The sequence below is a fragment of the Capricornis sumatraensis genome, chromosome 1, assembly GCF_032405125.1.
Source record: "Capricornis sumatraensis isolate serow.1 chromosome 1, serow.2, whole genome shotgun sequence".
Taxonomy (NCBI): Eukaryota; Metazoa; Chordata; class Mammalia; order Artiodactyla; family Bovidae; genus Capricornis; species Capricornis sumatraensis.
In genome coordinates this window covers 176,278,832-176,298,922 of record NC_091069.1, presented here as the reverse complement: position 1 = coordinate 176,298,922, position 20,091 = coordinate 176,278,832, and the positions used below count along the sequence as shown (strand labels likewise).

At 42.6% G+C, this 20,091-nt stretch overlaps 1 protein-coding gene across 1 annotated transcript in view; it reads left to right on the top strand.

Moving 5' to 3' along the window:
* Positions 1–2,239, top strand: part of SNX4 (sorting nexin 4) — a 50,826-nt gene extending 48,587 nt beyond the window's left edge. The window contains exon 14 of the mRNA XM_068976361.1: positions 1,158–2,239. Within this exon, the coding sequence (XP_068832462.1) occupies positions 1,158–1,205 (48 nt within the window). The 3' untranslated portion in view covers positions 1,206–2,239. The remainder of the gene's footprint in view (positions 1–1,157) is intronic.
* Positions 2,240–20,091: the final 17,852 nt, after the last annotated feature.

Sequence of the window (20,091 nt, the reverse complement as noted above, 5' to 3'; positions counted from 1 at the left end):
GGCAGATGAGAAAACAAGCTACACACTGGTGCACGTAATGCAGTCCTGTTTTTGTGGGAAAGAGGAAAGTGTGTATTTTTTAAATGATTGTATATATACAAATGAGTTTGAAAAGATACACATGAAAGTGTGTATTAATAAACATGTCACTGATACCTATCGTATAAGGTATGAACACTGAAGCTTATTCTGGTTAAAATAAATGTTTTGACAGTGATGGAAATTTTTCTAAAATGATGTCGTAAGAACAAAATGTATAATATTCCTTAATCTCATTTTCATAACCCCAGAGCTGCCTATGTGATTACCAGTCAGTACTGGTGCTTTACATTTCTCTAGTACTTCTCAATTTATTGAGCGATTCAGCATGCTTTATCTCAGTAAATCATTTAGTAAGGCAATCTGGGACATTTTAAAGGATTGTGCGGTTTTGTTTTGTTTTTCTTTCGTGTTCCATCAGGGAGGAAAAAAAGCTAAAAAGATTGAATTTTTTCCTGTTATTCAAAGCCTCAGTAAATATTGATAAACTTTAATGTATAAGTATTAAAATATTCTTCATAAATTAGCAGTTATTAGAGAATATATGTATATAAACAAGATATATATATATATATATATATATATATATATCTTGTTTGTTGAAAACATAGCTTCTACCACTTTCTAGATTTTACTGTTACATTTTTTACAAACATGCATTTTTGTTTAAGCCTATTAGGTATATAATAGCATGTTAGTTTTTGCCAAATAGCCTGCTGTAACCATTGAGAGGGAGTTTATATTAATAGTTCATTAAATAATATTTGTTAGACTAATCAAGTTTTTTGTTTCAGATATTGCAAAACTTGTTTGTTTTATAAGTAGAAATGATATGAATATATGATATGAGTAAATGAGTCTTTCAGAAAGAGGTAGGAATTCTGTCTGTTTTTTGAAGATAGGCTCATACAATGATTCTATGACTTTTTTCAGAAGTATTTCACTTTGACTTATATTAGCCATTGCAAGAAAAAGTATTCTGTTTGTTGGACTTACTGATTATTCCAGAAGGTGAAACCTAACATACCATTTAGCCAAGTACTTGGGCTTTCAAAATCCTTCCAAAATTACATTTTAAGGTTTTGGGGGCTTTTTTTTTGGTTTGTTTGTCTTAAAAGGGAATTCAAGTTTGGACCAATGCTAAGGAATGCTTTAGCAAGATGTAATCCTGTGAAATGAATTTCTCTTCAATCAAACTACCCCAAAACAGAAGCACAAGTAAATAAAAAAGATTTGTTACCCTGCATACACAAAAATATATAGTAAGTTGAGTAAGTTGGACTTTCTTTAATTTGATTATATTAATAGTTATATTAATATAGTACAAAAGGATATATTTTAATGAAGATTAAAATTATAATTTGAGGTTTTGGGGACTGGTGCTGATTGTAAAATGTTAATTAGATAAAATACCAACAGATTGTCGCTTCTGAACCAGTGTCTGAATATCAAGTAGGTCATTTCTAGAAGTTCATTTCAGTGCCCACTGTTTCATATCTGCTTACGTAGGGAGTCTTTCCCTAAGACTGAATTCTTATCTTTATTTGGTAAGGCCCACTAATCTATCACAGAATTTTTCTTGCCTTACAGTTGAGCTGTTTGGTTTGACAAAGCTCAGCTGAAATTTAGTGTGAAATCTAAGAATTTCTTCTATGTTCATTAATGCCCGTGAACATTACCTACACTAGACAATGCCTTCAGTGTGTTTTACCAGAATTTTGATCTGGTCAAAAATTTTATACTGCCAACAAAGAAGACTCAACTTCTCAGTGGAATACATTGTTATAATCTAGGAATTGGTATACAGAAAGTTTTGAGTATGTTACATATACAAGCATTAAATTCTTAAATAATTCTTAACCTCAGTGATGAGCCTAAATTTACTCTGCTTGGCTCTCTACACATGGCATTTCAGGGTACAAGATGTAGCATTTCAGTGTATAAGATACATACGTATTAGTATCTTCATTATTATCATCCTTTTTTATTGCTTGGCTGTAATTTTTATAAAGATAAATTATATTGCTTTTGTGTATGTGTTTTTGTGGTATATGTCCAGAAGCCAAGCACCCTTGGAATTTGCTAGCTTTGCAGAACTCTACATGTGTACTCATTATTACTAACTGTAAAAAAAATTTTTCAGTACTGTTCAACATTTGACTTTTTTACATGTTTGAAATGTTGCTGGATTTTTGTGCTGTTGCCAGACTTATACGGTAAATAAATGAAGTACTGTGTTGATTTTCATATGATTTTTGTTATTTAACAAAGTGGTCTATATCTATTAGTATCTGATGGCCTGTGGAAAAATAATATATGCCATACTATGTTTTGAAGAGTTTCAGTTCAGTTCAGTCACTCAGTCGTGTCTGACTCTTTGTGACCCCATGAATTGCAGCACGCCAGGCCTCCCTGTCCATCACCAATTCCCAGAGTTGACTCAAACTCACGTCCATCGAGTTGGTGATGCCATCCAGCCATCTCATCCTCTGTCATCCCCTTCTCCTCCTGCCCCCAATCCCTCCCAGCATCAGTCTTTTCCAATGAGTCAACTCTTTAATTGTATATATTTGTCTTATGCCAAAATATTGGATTTCTTAAAAATAAGATGCTGAAATGATGTATGATTTCTGAATTTTTACCTTTTTTTAAAAAAAGATAAAATTGTTAGAAGCAAAAGTCATCTTGGTAGGTACACTTTTCATCCCACTGAAGTGTATCCTCTCTTGGCTCACGAAATAAAATAGCTTTCCATTTGGCCTTTGAAATCAAAAGCCTTTTCTTCCAACCTAACCTTATGCTAAATAGAAAATGTATTAGAGGACTTCCCTGGTGGTACAATGGATAAGAATCTGCCTGCCAATGCAGGGGACACAGGTTTGATCCTTGGTCCAGGAAGATCCCACATCCCTTGGAGCATCCAAGTCCATAAGCCACAGCTACTGAGCCTGCACGCTCTAGAGCCTGTGAGCCACCACTAACGAGCTCCTGCACCGCAGCGGCTCAAGCCAAGCACTTAGAGCCCACGCTCCACAACAGGAGAAGCCACTGCAGTGAGAAGCCTCTCCCTGCAGCAGGAGAAACTCCAGGCAACACTGAAGACCCAGCGCAACCGAAAAAAAGGGGTAGATTTTTTTTCTACTACCTGACCTAATTTGAGAAGGTCACTGATACCTATGTTTTGAGATAAATTAGCAAAAATATTTTATTATCTCTGAAATATACAAATATTCATTTGGTTGTATATTTAAGTAGGAATATCTTGATGGATTGAGTTTGAAAAAGTTTCACTTGATAGTACAGTAATTCCTTTAAAAAGTGCTCTTAAAGGAATTTTATGTAAAAATCAATTTTGGTACTATTGTATGTGCGTGTGTGCTCACTCAGTCGTGTCTAACTCGTTGTGACCCCATGGACTGTAGCCCACCAGGCTCTGTCTGTGGGATTTCCTTCTCCAGGGGGTCTTCCTGACCCAGGGATTGAACCCACCTCTCCTGCACTGGCAGGCAGATTTCTTTACCACTGCGCCACCGGTATGCATTTACACTTTTCAGTATTTAAAAACTAGAACTCAAAAATGAATTATTTAAAGGGGAGATAGATCTCCAAAGATAAATATAAAAAGCTTGTATGAGGAATAACTAAAGAAGACTTATTACATAAATGTAAATACTTCATAACAGAGGAAAATTTAATCTTTACAGGGTACCAGTGATGCAGTTAGTGTAGTCAAAGCAGTAAAATTAACTGAAGTCATACCTCACCTTCATTTATATCCAAAACCTTGATGAATGAGTCATGGGTAATTACAACATAGCATCCAAAACAGGAACTGAGAGTTCTTAAAATTCAAGCATCTTTAGAATAAACACATACCCAGCTTGGAATAGAATGAAAAGCCAAGGGTTATGTAACAGGAATGCTAGCTAGGCTTTGTATATTCTTATAATTATTTTTTATATTTACATGAATACTCTCTTCATGGTAGAATTTACTGATTATCCTAGAAATATTTACCTTAAAAAATTTTAGAATTTTTAAAAAATTTAATAATCCAGAGAAATAAACTAACAAAAGGCCAAATCAGTAAAGTTATACTTGCTTCCTTACTTTCATAGCTTTAAATATTATATATTTAAAAGAGCATACTAGAGGGAAAAAAAAGAGCCAATAAAATTCAAAGTAAGTAGAACAAAGAAATATTAAAAGCAAGAGCAAAAATCAGTGATACTGAAAACAGGTAATACAGTTAACAAAGCCAAAAGTTGATCTTTGAGAATATTAATAAAATTAAACCTCTAGCAAAATGATGGAAAAACCTAAAAGACAGATTATCCCTATCAGGAATGAAATCAAGAATGTTATTTAGATCTTTCATATATTAAAAGGATAATAAGGAATATTATGTACAAATGTAAACCAATGAAGTCATCAAATTTCTTGAAAAGTACAGCTTACTAGAACTGACACAAGACAGAAAATGTGAATAGTTTTAATATTAAAGAAATTATCAGAAATTTTCATACAAAAGAACTCCAGGTCCACTTTACTTTATTGGTGAATTCTAGCAAACATTTAAGGTATAAAAAGCTTTAATTCTACACAGATTTTCAGAAAACAGGGGTAAAGGGAATACATCCCCAATTTTTTTAAAAAAATGAGAAAAGTATTACCCCAATAGTGAAACTAGCCAAAGACATTTCAAGGAAAGAAAATGGACATACCAATATATATCATGAACATAGATACAAAAATTATTGAACTATTAGCTAGTTGAATCCAGCAATATATAAAGAACTTAATACCTTATGACCAAATAGAGTTTATCTCAGAATGCAGGGTCGTTTTAAAATTAGAAGAGTCAATTACTATAATCTACCATATTAACAAAATAAAGGAAATCCTTCATGATCACTTGAATACATGTAGACAGACGTTTGACAGGATTCCACTCTGATTCATGACTTAAAGCTCTGAAGAAACTAGGAATAGAAGAAACCTTAATTTGATAAAGTGCATCTGTGGAAAACCTACAGCTAACATCATATTTAATGTTGGGAAAGTTAAGTTCATCACTAGACAACTCCCCACGAGACAGTATATGTCCCTATTTCCCCCTTTGCTCCCACCAGTGCTGAAATTCTTCTGGCTTTCTCCCTTCAGCTGTCTCTTTCCCAGATTGTTCCCTGTGCTCACTTTTCTCAGAATATTGTTGAACCTTGAAGAAGATTGATGCCTCATTCTTAAAGCTTCTAACAGGAAGTTCATTCACGTATGTTTGCTAGGTGGACACTGCATAAGTCCAAAAAGTCTGGGGAATCTGTTGATTCAGCAGATTTTATAAAAATCATCCCCAGATGAAGGTGGAACTAGTTAATTCAGTACCAAGAGTCCAAATGAATAAACCATCGTGTGATATAAGCAGCATCAGCAGAAGACGAGAAACTCCTAAATACTCAGTTGTTAAGGCCTTGATTTCGGAGCATAATAGCTAACATGCATGAAAGTGCTATTCATACTACACGTAAAACTGAGGCACAGTGTGGCAGTGTGCTGGCCCAAGGTCCCATATATAGTAATTAGTAGAGTCAGAGTTTAAATGAACCCAGATAACATGGCTCTAGAGCCTGGATTTTTCGAGGCTTTTCCCGTTTGGAGGAGCAGAAACTTGGAGGAGACCCTCTGGGACAGACCCATGAGGATGGCAGAGGGATAGAAAAGCTAACTTTCATCATACTCAGATTGTAAGGTATTTGAAAGGAAAATGTCATGGGTACTTCTGAAAGTAGGAGCAGGGAGTGGAGACATGAGAGAGAAGCGGGACCTGGTGAAATACTAGACTAGTTCTCCAACTTTAATGTGTTTGTGAATCGCTTGGGGATCTAGTTAAAACACAGATTCTGATTGAATAGTTTATAGAGTGGAGCCTGAGAGTCTACATTTCTTAACAAGCTCCCAGATACTGGCAGTGCTACTGGTCACCCTTTGAGTAGTGAGGTGTTAAATACATATTTTATGTTGGACATCAGTAGCTATTAGGCCAATGACCTGGCCAAACAGATGTATTTTGGTTCAGTTATTTAGAAAATACACAAAAATTTAGCAGTTATACAAAAAAAAAAAGAAAGATAGTAGCAACTTTTTAGTACTATGTCAAGTTTGGAAGTTTATATCAAAAGCAAATTCTGTGTGAAGCTTTAATGATAAAGATGAGTATATGGATAATAATTACGTAAAAACACTGAAATTTTATAATATGGTGATTAAAATAGCATTTATGAAGCATTCATCAAATATTGTGGAAGACTTGCTGTTAAATACAGTGATTTACACTGTACTTTTGGTTTATCTTTGCACCTTCTCAGAATTCCTCTAAAATGGCAGTAAGGGGAAAAAATTTTTTTTGAGTACCATTAAGGGCAAAGGGAACAGAAGAGACAACAGTGCACAAGAAATGTTGACAAAACCACAAAAGTTTGGAAGAATAAAAAGATGGAGAAGTGTTAATTGACTAAGGAAAATGGGTGACAGCTGAAACTTAATAATACATGCTTATAGTGGGGGCTGCTAATGAGAAGCAAGCTAATTTGCACAGCAGAATATAAGAAAGATTCAGGAATTAGAGGAAACCGAATGAATGGGTGTAGAGTTAAAGGTGGGGGGGACGGGTTGGTGGAAAATCTATACCAAGAGCAAGTAGACGCCCAGGACCTGACTCTTCTCCATATAAAGAGGAGAGCACCATTGCACGTTACTGTGAAATTTCAGATGAGTAGAAAATTCCAGGAAAACAGTTAATATACAGAGAATTGCCATCATCATAGCATCAGGCTTCACAATAGCAAAGTCTCCGAAAAGAATAGAGTAATTGCTTCAGAATTCTAAAGATAAACTGTTTCCAGCTTGACAGCCAAACCGTCAATCACATGTGAGGCAGAACAAAGACATTTTTGGATACGTAGTCTCAAAAAATTCTCTTCCTATACAGTTACTCCCAAAAAGCTATCAGAGGATGTGGTTCACCAGAGCAGGAGCATTGACCTGGAAGACATGGGATATAGAAAAAGGAGATCCAGCATAGAAGGTAGATGACAGAAATGCCCAGAAGACAGTCAGAAGGAGTCCCAGGAAGGCACTGTCCAGTGGGAAGCCAGAGTTGGAGAGCTCCAGGAGGAAGAACAGCTGGGGAAAAGATGGAATTGTAGGCTTCTGTATGGATTTGACAAGTGTGGAATGTTGTATTTGGAGCCATTGGAGTGACGCTAGACATGGAAAACGAAGCAATAAAAATAAGTCTATTATTCAGGAGGAAAAGAAATGTTTTGCAGGAAGAGTATCATAATCAGAATATACTACATGGCTCTGAAGTTAAAGTATTTACATAATTATAATAATGGAAACCTGACAATCAGCTTATCCAGTCATGGTGCTAACCACTATAATGGTGGTTTGGGAGGAGAGATTAAGCATGCCAAATACTTAACCTAGTATGTCGATAAATCAAGACACAGCACCAGAAGCATTGTTAAAAAATACAAAGATAATTGTCCAAAGAAATGAGAGAAATGGCAAAAAGAAGTGAAGGGACTGAAGAATAGAGAATAGGTAGAAGGTGAAATAAGGGGCAGCTATTTTTGTCATAAACCTTTTTTTTTTTAACACTGTATTGTGGAAATTCTCAAACATACTCAACAGTATAGAGAAAAGTACAGGGAATCTTCATGTACCCCTCAACCAACCCCAACAATTACACACTTGGCCAATCACATTTCACCCATACTCTCACTAATTTTATTTTATATTGTAAATCTTTAAATGCTATTTAATTTCTTAAAAATTTATTGAACTATAATTGATTTAGAATGCTGTATCAATTTTTACTGTACAGCAAAGTGATTCAGTTACACATATACATTCTTCTTTTCCATTATGGTTTATTATAGGAAATTGAATGGAAGTACTATTTAATTTTAAATTAATAGTTAAAATACCATCAGATGATAGGAATAATACTTGTGAAAAATTATCACTATACACCAAACTGCTTTGTGACAAAAGGAAGATAACAGTAATCACTACCTCAGACAACATGACCCCATAGGAACCATATCAAAGTTGGTACATGTGTTAGACAGTATAATACACTAGAAATGAATATGGATATGAATGATAAAAGGGAGGAAAACACACATCTCCTCTCCAGAAGTGGCTCCAAAGGAATTGTAACTAAAAGCCAAAAGTATGGCTACAGTATACTGACGTGAAACGGCAGTGTCCACATCTGCCCCTTCCCACTTACTGTGAAAGTGAAAGTGAAGTCGCTCAGTCGTGTCTGACTCTGCAACCCCATGGACTGTAGCCTATCAGGCTCCTCCCTCCATGGGATTCTCCAGGCAAGAGTGCTGGAGGGGTTTGGTTTCCAGTCACCACAGTGAAGTACACTTCCTGCTTGTTAGAAACTCGGCTTGGTGTGCAAATGCTGCGCTCCTGTATGTGGCAAGATGAAGAAAAGAGAAGTAATGTGAGTCAATAGCTAATTCAGAATATGTATAATACAGTAAAAATAATTGCTTCTTTCGTCTAATATATAAGAAGCAGAGAAAAAGGTGGGGCACAGGTCAAAAGGATTAGAGTGGGGAGCAGTGTATACATAACCAGGGAGCGGCTGACACGGGAAGGGAGGTCTATTCTAGCACATTCATGTCTGATTACGTTCCCATGCTGGCTTTAAAATAATTTGGCAATGACCTACCATTTAGGACTGCTTACATTTTACCCATCCCCACCCCAACCCCTCTGCCCACAAGGTGAAAGTGAGAGTTGCTCAGTCATGTCCGACTCTTTGCAACCCCATGGAATCAAAAGTACAAAAAGGTAGCCAGCAGTGCATCAAGGCTCCACAATGACAGATTCTTATCAGGAGAAGCAAATCTGAGGCCAGAAACTCAGGGCGACCCCCAAGCCAAGGGTCAGAATGGGAGCCCACTGAAAGATGGTGTGGGCCCTCATGGGCGTTGGCACCTTCCAGCACCTGTCCTGGCTCTCCTGCCCTTTCTTTTCCTGCCCTTGAGCTTCCAGTTTGGAGTGGGTGGGGGCAGTTAGTGATTTGGGAGTTGCTCCAAAGGACAGAATTACTGTGAGAACAAATTAATACTATGCAGTCAAGCACCTGATGCTCAGAGAGGCCAGATGAAGGGCAGATGCTTTCTGGAGGCATCAAGTGAATAATTCTTCCCTGAGTTGCTAAATTTTAAGAGAATGGTTGAGCAGTGTGTTTTCTGGTTAAAGGAGGTGATAAGAGCCAAGACATTCATTCCCTCAAAATCAATCCCTGATCTTTCCCACTGACTCTAATACATGTGAGAAAGAAATTTTCAGTGGTGATATTTATGAATTGTTAATTAGCATAGTTGACTTTTGTTGATCTCATTAGTGGGAGTCAAAATTTGAAGGAAAAAAAGTTAAAATTCATGAGATTCTGATTCATGGAATTTCAGGTGGGGCTTGGGGTAAAAAATACGCATTTTCTAAAAATATATCAGGAGATTCTGATGAGCAACCAAGTTGAAAACACTTCATTCTAAGGTTAGAGGCAAATGGTAACCACCACAGTGGAGTTCAGTTATAAATGACACATTCCATACCCTTCTTTGCCTTCCAGATAGGCCAATAAAAATGCAGCCCATAAAAGTTGAAGCCCTTCCAAATATGGTCATGGATGTGGTGAAGAGTTCACTTTAGGACATGTGGAGCTTGGTATGATGAGAACAGCCAGGTTGAGGTGACCAGGAGGGCATTAGATATAAAGGTCAGAAGCTCCAGAGGAGTCTTGGCTGAACATGGGTTTGGGAGACATTACCAGATAGATGGAATGAACGCTGAGGGGAGCAGCCTGAATGAAGGGAGACCCAAGCACGAAACTGTATGTGTGGATATGGACGTGGCCATGGCAACTAATCTTCCTTCTACTTAGGTTTTGGTAAAAACTCAACTCTTTGTGTGCTAACCTGTGTTCCTGTTTAGACTCTGAATGCCCAGTTCTTTCAACCATCACTCACGTGCTTTCGAAACTCCGACCCACCTGACTAATATTACTTGTCAACCTCTGATTTGAAGTATCCTTCTCAAAATTTAGGACCCAGAAATAAGTATGACCCTGCAGAGGTTCACCCAGTGTAAGCAGGATAGAGGAAGGCTGCTCCTAGCTGGTGTTGAGGTACCACTCGTTACCTGTCAGCCAGCTGAGGATCACCACTGTGAGCCTGGTCCCTGTTGGCCTTACACCACTAAAGATGCTCGAATCAAAAAGAAGAAAGAGTGAGTCGCTCAGTCCTGTCCACCTCTGTGACCCCATGGACTAGCCCACCAGGCTTCTGTGTCCATGGGATTCTCCAGGCAGGAATACTGGAGTGGGTAGCCATTCCCTTCTCCAGGGGATCTTCGCGACCCAGGGATCAAACCTAGGTCTCCTGTATTGCAGGCAGATTCTTTAACCACCAAACCTATGTTGTATCACATAATTCTACTTTCCTTGAGTCACTGTATATTCATATATATATATATATATATATATATACACACACACACATATATAGTCACTGCAGTTGGGTCTGAGTCTGTGCGACCCCACGGACTGTAGCCCACCAGGCTCTTCCGTCCATGGGATTCTCCAGGCAAGAATACTGGAGTGGGTTGCCATGCCCTCCTCCAGGGGATATATATATCTATATCTATATATCTATATATATATATAGATCTGAGAGAGAGAGAGAGAGAGAAAGGTTTCAAGTTTCTCTCTGTATCTTTAGGTATAGATACATGCATACCCACAGGTAAAGGATTGGCTTCTCCTAGGACTTAAACTAGCATATCAAGAACGTTGGTCAGGGCTGATAGAAGCCCCAGTGTTGCCCGTGTTGTGTGTTGGTCAGGTGGGGATGACTGAAAAACACTGGCCCTGCTGCAGCCCTGAAACCGTGGGTAACCATTAGTCAAAATTCCATGTCACCTGCCTTCACTAGTCAAGGTTCTCTACAGAAGGCTTGCACATCCTCCATGCAGCATGGAGCCTAAACAGTAAGATGTTTGCCCGAGTTATTTTCCAGGAACGTGGAGTCTGCTGCATCTAGTTTGAGCTGAGCCGGTTGAGACTGGACAGGACCACCAACCCTTGAAACTGGGCATGCACGAGTGTCTGCCCAGTGACCTTTGATGTCAGAGGGCTCACAACCACCCTCAGGTGGTGCTTGGTGCCTGCATTTTCCAATTATGCGCTGATGCTTGTAGCTCTGTGCAGAATATCCGTTACCTCACCTTTCCCCAGGCTCCCTACACCTCAGGCTACCCTGCATCTTTATTCCTTAAGTGCCTTGAGCCCTTTGCCTATGGAGAGGTCCGTGTGAGGATTATTCGCCCCTGGCTGCCTTGTGAACAAGCCCCCTCTCTGCTGTAAACCTCAGCACCTCAGTGTTTTGGCTGCTGCGTGGGGAGCAAAATGAACCTGGTACGGCAACAGCCCCTGAGAGGTCTAGTTCCCAGTCCAGCTCAGCAGAGTCGGGAAGTCCCTCTTCTACTTGTCAGCAGCCCCAGTAAGTCAACGGAGGGGATGATACCCTCTAATTAAGAACTTACTTGACTGACCTTTGAAACAGACCCAGTTCTTCCAATGATAGGATCCCAGAACCTTCAGCAAGAAACAAGCTTAGAGATGATTTCCCGTCAATTTAGAAATGAGGAAATATGACCAGAGAGGGAAAGTGACTTGCTCCCAGTCACACAGCAGATTCTCGACTTCTGGACAGGGTTCCTCCCCTCCTGTATTTGCTCTGTCTTCTGAGCTAGTTGGAGAAGGCAATGGCAGCCCAGTCCAGTACTCTTGCCTGGAAAATCCCATGGACGGGGGAGCCTGGTAGGCTGCCGTCTATGGGGTCACACAGAGTCGGACACGACTGAAGTGACTTAGCAACTGAAGTGACTTAGCAGCAGTAGCAGCCTGAGCTAGTGGGGCTGGGTGGCTTGCCCTGACCTCTCTGGCTCTCATGTCTCACCACTTGCTCAGTAGCCAGGGATGGGGACTGAAAAGGGGATAAGGCGAGCCCCCACACCAGGTCGGGGCACACGGAGAGCAGTTTGTGGGGAGAACACGGGAAAGCAATTGGCTGAATGAGTGTTTGGGATCAACGCTGCCTTTCAACCACACAGAGACTTCGGATGGTTACTGTTGCAAACACCTCTCCAGTTCCTCCTTTAACCTGAGCCTGTGTATGTGACACCCTGGGGCGTGGGCAGGAGGCCAGTGATAGCTGTGTTTTACAGGTGGCCTGAGCCCCAGAGGACGACGGGTGATCCGGGTCACACAGCTGGGGGGACCAGGCCTGGAAGCCGTGGCTCCGCCTTTGCCTGGCCCAGCCTGCAGGGAGGCCTGTAAGGCTCTTCGGGGTCCTCCTGGTGGGGAATGGGTTCCTTTGGTGGTTGGCAGAGCCACAGGAGTCCTGCGACCTTCCCACTTGTGGTGAGCTCGCCAAACCTGCCTGACACCTGAGCTCCAGTGGCTCCTTTTCAGGCCCAGCTCATGTTGCTCTTCGGGGGACATGGCCCTGCTTGGAAGTAACTGAAGACCCCCTGTCTTCTCTTAGAGGTGGAAACTGAACCATAGCTTCTGGTGGGGCCTGGGTAGTCATGACAGAGAGCTGGTGTTACCGCAAGGGTTGCCCTCTGCAACTCCCTGAGCTCATTCGCTTTTGTTTGCCTCAGGACCCCGGGACCTAGTGCCTCTCCTGCGTGAGGCAGGCTCGCCTCCCAGCTGATCTTCTCTATCTAGAGAACCGTCCTCACAAACTCATCTCAGCCACGACTTCCTCTGGGCGATCTTCTCTGTGCCCCCAAAAGCCTCCAGCTCCCCAGGCCCCCTGTTCTTAGACTTTAGCATCAAATGCTGAAACTGCTGGTTTCTCCGTGGGGGCGGGGAGGGTTAGCGAGTGGGGGTCGAGTCTGCGTTTGAAAAGGACATGTTTGCTTCAGCTACAGGGAGCAATGTACTCTGCAGTGTTTTTATTAAATTTCTAAATTGTGAAGTTCAACCCTTTATCCTTACAGATTTTTTTTGGTTGCTTGATCAACTACTGAAAGAGGTGTATTAAAATCTACTTCAATGCTGAACTTGTCAATTTCTCCTCATAGTTTTGTCAGTTGATGCCATATACAATTTGATGCTCTCTCATTGCGTGCATGAAGGGTTTTAATTTTTATCTTTATTGATACTTTTTACCAGTATATTATGCCTCTATTTCTATTTATACCGTGGTCCTTCCTCCACTCCACAACTTACATGATGAGATTTTTCCCTTTAATTTTTAAGGACTACATACGGATAAACCATGATTTAATTAACTAGTCCTCTATTATTGGACATCGATTGTATCTAACTTTTCACTTTTATAATCTCACTGAAATGGAATTTTTGTATACAACTCTCTCTTCTTATTTCTTCTGCACAGAGTCCTAGTAATGGAATTATGAGGTCAGGGCGTATGAACATTTTAAAGGCTTGTCATATCTGTTGTTCCTTCATGGCTATTGATCAAATTAGAATTTTGAGTGTGGAGTCACCCAGTTGGCTCTGGTTGAGCTGTGTGTTCTTAAAATCTCTCAGTGTTTTTGGCTTGGTCTTTTTTTGTCAACCAGGCATCCGCCACACTTACGCACTTGGTGGACAATAAATGTAATTGAGAGCTTTATTCCTGTTACGTTTTGCCTGTTAGTTTTGGCCAGCCCGCCGATACCTCAGCCTCTGATTCAGTCACCGATGTGGGGCCATGCCTCCTGTAACTTCGCTTGGGTCAAAATGGTAATAAGAAGAGGACCCCACAGGGATATCGAATTCTTAAGACTAATTAATAGTTTATTACACATATACTATGCACACCAGGCATTATATATACGTTAACTCATTGAATCATAACAAAATCCCTCAAAAGCCACTTTAAGAGGTAGAAAATGAAATTCAGAGCAGGGAGACTCTAACTAGTCACCCTGCTCTGAATGAGCGGAGCCACGATTCCTGCCCTGGACTCAGGTTCCAGCCTGCGACCCAAATTGCCAGCCCTGCTCTACAGAAATCCACCAGCAGGTGGCAGTAGTGCTAATGGGCCTAGGAAGGACCTCTTGCTGAAGATCAGAAATAGCCACAAACCTGCATTTTCTTCCTATAAAGTAGCATTGACTCTTATTGACGTGCCTAAAACTAGATTATTCAATAAAATAAACATTAACCCAGCAGGCACATTCCTCAGGGTAAAAAGACAATAAAGTAAACAGACCTTTGACCGTGGCCCTCTCTTGCCTAGATTTCATCACTGTGATTCCTCAGGGGGAATCTCTGCTTTGAACTCACCTGCACTTGGTTGATCCTTCCTGACTTTCCACCCACCCTTTGCTGCTCCTGCCCCTGCCTTTCCACCCCTGGCAGAAATCAAGGCCGTGGGGCCATATCCTCAGCTGGAAGAGCCTGTCAGAGCCTGGGGCAAGGGTTTTAGAGAGAGGAACTTGGTGGCCTGTGGAAACCCTTGGTGACTGGGGTAGTCCTATTTTTGGAAAGAATCTTCGACTCACGGCCCAACCACCCGTCCTTCAACCTATCCAACTTGTGTTCGAGAATGTGCCTCTTTCTGATCTAGGAGCCCACAAACCCCTCTCATTTCTTCAATCTCCCACTCACAGTTTGAGATTTTTCTGCTTCCTTTAAAAAAAAAAAAAAGGTTTTATTCTTTCTTTTTGGAGTTCCTGAACAAGCACGAGGGCTTTGCTTGCTGCTTTCCCCCCTTGCCCAGCAGCATCTCTTTCACACCCTTTGTACAGGCACACGTTTGTATTGTCTAACTGCGTCTATCCTTCAACAGAAATAGAACAGCAAAAGGATTTTTTTTAACATTTCACCACATGTGGGTTCTGCCTAAATGGTCCAGGGTTGAACAAGCCTTCCCCAGCGGTGTCCCTTGCTGCAGTCTGACTGCTCCCAGAGCCACTCTTCATGCTTGGGGCAGGGTCTCTTGCAGGCAGACAAGTTCCTGACTGTTAGGGACCTCAAGGTGGGGCTGGTGCTCGAGAAGCAGCCAGGGGTGGCACTCTAAGCTCCACCCTTTGCAAAGTCTGGGGTTTTAAGGTACATCCCTAGAGTTTTTGAGACTTGGTTTCCTCAGTGCAAAGTGGGCATAAGCATAGCATCCACTGTGCAGAAATGTTGTGTTAGGTACAATAATGCACGTAAAGTGCCTAGCATAGCACCTGGCACACTGAGCTGTGCTTGGTAATGCTGGCTATTGTTCAGTTAAGTAAAGGATGGAGGTGGCTCATGGGGTCATGGAACAATACTGCTGATGTGCCTGGAGAGACCAGGCTACACTGCGGTCTGAGTGCTCATTTCCCCCCAGACTGATATGTTGAAATCGTTATGCCCAGCCTGATGGTGTTAGGAGGCAAGGTGTGTGGTTCAGAGGGTGGAGCCCCCCAGGAACGGAATTAGTGCACTTATAAGAGAGACCTCACAGAGCTCTCTCATTCCTTCTGCCATATGAGGGTCCAGAGGGAAGTTGGCACCCAGAAGAGGGCTCTCACCACAACCTGATTCAGCCAGCATTCAACCTTGGACTTCTAACCTCCAGAACTGTGAGAAATTTCTGGTGCTTATCAGCCACCCCATCTGTGGTGTGATGTCAGGGCAGTCCGAAAGGACTAAGGCAGGATAGTTCTCTCAAATAACCAGAAGTCTTGCTTCACCAACTTGGATGAAAATAAGAAACTATTTTTTAAGGTCCAAATAAGCAATTCCAAGCTCCCAACATACAACTTGTTAAAAAATATCTCCTGTTATTTGTCAGGTATACTTCAGTAGAGCTTTTAAAAAATGTGTCCTGTCTGTCAATAATGAATCTAGAAACCCTTAGTGCTTCTCAGTCATGGTCATTTCATGTCTTAGAAGATACAAGAGGCCAGAAGGACTGTTCACCATGCGGCCTGCCACCTAGGCCACGGCTGTTTCTCAGGGTTGTCTCTGCAGGTTGTGGTCAATGGGGGCTGGCCTGGGCTCCCATGGCAGTGATGTTTTAGAAATAAAGCTCTTTGAACTTTGGGCTTCCCAGGTGGCTCAGCAGTAAAGAATCTGCCTGCAGTGCAGGAGACACGGGTTCGATCCCTTTGTCAGGTAGATCCCCTGGAGGAGAAAATGGCAATCCACTCAGTATTCTTGCCTGGAAGAATTTCATGGGCAGAGGAGCCTGGCAGGCTACAATCTGTGTGGTTGCAGAGAGTCGGACACAACAGCACACACACGCCTCTTTGAACTTCTCCACACAGATGCTGGTCATCTGGGGCTAGTTTTCTCCAAGGCTCTGAATCCCTCAAGGGCTCTTTGTGTCCCCTGGAAGCTGGAGGCTGCCCCTCATTGCAGCTGCCAGCAAAAGTAAAATGGCATCCAAGGATGCTGTTAATCCCCCCTTCACCCCTGCAGCAAGCATCAACTCACTGTCGTCCCCAGAGCTGCTTCCCATCCTCCCAAAACTCCTGCGTTCCAGAATCCCCAGAGGAAGTCCTTCATCTCCCAGCCGCAAGTTCACAGCAACCCTGGACTCCTCTTCCCAGCAGCACCTCCCGTTTCCTTCAGGAGAAGCCACCATCCTGTTGCTCCTGTATTTGGGCGAGACGACTGCAGCCTAAGAGAGGCAAGGTGACCACCCAGTACACACAGCTGGTCAGTGGACAGAGCTCACAGATCCTGACACGCAGCACAGAGCTCTTTCCCCAAAGCCTAAGGGGCCTGAGTTAGAGTGGAGAAATTGGGAGTGGCCAGGGGTCAGGAACAGGCAGTTAAGACAGGCAGTTGTTGACTTTGCAGTTCATGGGGGTAGAAGTGATAAGGGGGCCCAGGCCTGCTGAATGTTGTTTTGCATTTTTGATAGAAACTTTCCTTAAGAGCTCTGCAATTAGGTGCTTAATGAATCAAATAGTATTTTGAAGATTAGAAGAAATACCCAGTGCTGGCTTATGGCTATAGGGCTGTTTTAAAAACCAAAACCATGAAGTCTGGGGACTGAATCCCACTCATTTGCATGTGAGCTGCCATTAATTTGTAGATTGAATTTGGGGCCCTAACAAGGCGCACATAAATTAGCTAATTAGTGCTAATGTCTGCAACTGCTCTCAGGACAATTACTCAGTGAGGGAAGTGTGCGAGCCGAAGAACGTTAAGTCAGGCTCTTCTTTTTCTTGGTCAGCTGCGTAAATGCGGGGCTGCAGATAGCTCAGGAGCACACGTGAGTATACCACTACCATCCCAGAAGCTTCCACGCAAGTAGATGGGGTTAACACGGAGTGGTCAGAGAGCAGAGAGCCTGTCGGCCTTGACCTCTGTGCTCGAGACACTTCTTATTGAGACCAGGAGCAGCTTGGGATGCCTGCAGGAGGGATGAGGGAATTCATCCAACTTGGGGTTTGCAGGATGGAGCATCCAGGCACCTGGGAGCCCTTTATTCCGGATGCTTAGAGAAGGAAGCCCTTGCTCTACGTGCTGGCTTCTCCTTCCACCTTAAGATGGTGTATTTCCCAAGTGTGGAGTCTGAGCCAGCAGCATTAGCATCACGTAGGAACTTAGAAATCCAGATTATCAGCCTCACTCCAGGCCTGATGAATCACAGGCTGCGCAGGTGATCCTGGTGGCTCTGATGCACCCTCAAGTTAAGTTCCTCCCTAGGGGATCCTGGGATGGTAAGAGTGGCCTGCGTTCCAATTCTGGCTTCACAGTGGGACTAGGGCGAGCTGGGGCACCTATGTTTAGATTGTACAAAGGCTGGCTCTCTGTGTGTACCCTCGCTCCAGCTGCTTCCATTGGCTCACCCCATTCCCAGACCTGTCTTCACTGGATGGGTAAGTAACCTTGGATCCTAAAGAACTGAGTTCTGGTTTTGTTGTGCTGAGGTGGACCTAGGAATGTGCATTTTAAGAGCTCCCTAGTTATTCTGATGATCAGCCAGGTTTGGGGGTGACTGGCTTAATATCTATGATCCTCAGTTTTCTAAACAGGGTGGCAGTATCTGCCCTGTGGGGTCGTTGTGGAGATTAAATGCACTCGTGCAGAGAAAGCACTTAGCATCTGTCTAGCATTTGGTGAGTGCCAACAACGGCCGTGAGGGAGGATTTGCTGGGTGCCCCTGAGGGGCACTGAAAAGGCCTGGACTGGGAGGGGCACCACGGTTAAACCTCCCCTTACCAGAAGTCTGGCCAACCTCCAGAAAAGGGGCTTTGGTCATCCTGCACAATGACAATCCGCAGAAGCCTGGGGTACTGTGCTGGGCTCTCTACCAAGCCCAAGAAGGAATGCCCATGTTACGTTGAGCTAAGACTTGAGTTAGAATGAAATGAGAGAGGCGCAGACATCTTGGATTATCAACTAAGAGCAGATGTGCTTGCCCTCTTGGTCTCATAAAATTCTTCTGAAAACGGTGAGGCAGGCTCCGTCATTGTCCACCTTGCACAGATAAAGATACAGAGGTGCAGAGATGTTCACCTGCTCTGTAGCCCAGGCTGGTTACCTTACACAGGTGGTGTTCAAATTGTGCTCTGCACACCCCAAGCCATTGATGTCACTTTACGGGGCACTGTAGGAGCAAGGAGGGCGTCCTCTGGACCAGCTTGGATGTCCCCCTCCCTCTTCAACTAAAGCATAGCTTTTAACTTGTCTGGACCTTCAGATAGGACTCTGCCAGGATTTCCCAGCTAAAAAAGAAAAAAAAAAAAAAATATATATATATATATATATATATTTTTTAAACCACTGTCCCATCCATCTGCTTGAAGACTTCCAGTCAGTATCTGCCCCAGCCGGTCCTGGACCCAGTGCCACAGAACCTGAAAGTGAGGCTCTTTGGGCCTCAGCTTTAACTGAAGTATTGCTATGAACAATACTAGATGCTGTGTGAGCATCAGATAGAATTCCCATGCACTTTGAATTTGTAAAGGAAATTTCAAAGAGTTGATTCCACAACTCTTGGACTCCTCAGGCAGATTAGGGATATGAAAGTAACTCAGGTTAGGGATATGAACTCTCTTCCAGGGTAGAGTGTGGGGAGAGAGGGTGACTTGTGAGAGGTCACAGATCTTGGAGAGATCTGTTGCCAGGCTGAGTCCCCATCCTACCATCTATTTCACATCCAACCTAGTGGTAAAGGCTTCCATGGGGCTACTTGGAGAACTTAGAAGCATGTCAGTTACTGATTGCTACAAAACAAACCACCCCTCAAACTAGTGCCTTACAACAGTAATCACAGATTTGTTCACATCTTTACAATTGGGACTGGGCTCATTGGGGACATCTGTCCATGTTCTACATGGCTTGGTCACCCGATTAGCAAGTTGGCGCTGGCTGACAGCGGGGAGGTCAGCTGGGGTCATGCAAGAGGGTTGGTTCTCCATGTGGCTGTCTGGGCTTCCTCACAGCATGGATGCTGGGGACCAACAGGGAGGGAGGGGGAACTGTCAGTCTTCCTAAAGCGTGGGGACAGGGAGGATCTTGGGAAGAAGTGGATTCCTCCTGTCTGCCTAGGGCCTCATTTAAAGTGAAGAACCCCTTCCTCCCAGAGGGGATTAGCCCTGAGAATGACATTATTTCAAGGAAGTCTGTATGCTGGTCTGCCCCCTCCTCATCCCAAGGAATTCCTGGATCGGGAATAAACACAGAAGTAAAGCTCGGGTCCAGACCTTGTTCAACTTTTAAGTGCCTGGTAAAATCTAGGATTCTTCTAGTTGTTAGTGCTAGTCACCAGATGTTTACGTTTCATCTCCCAGTTACATCTTTTGCTTCGAAGTTAGGTGTAGGCTTGTGAGGTGGTTTTAAAATATCTAAGTGTTCTTTGATACTACTCCCTTCGGGAGGTGGAACTTCGCTTTACCCATATAGTATGGGTTGGAGTTAACGACTCACTTAGAATAAACAGAATATTCTGACTTTCAGAGAAGGTCCTAAAAGGTTTCATGGCTTCTTCTTGGACTCTCTGTTGACATGCT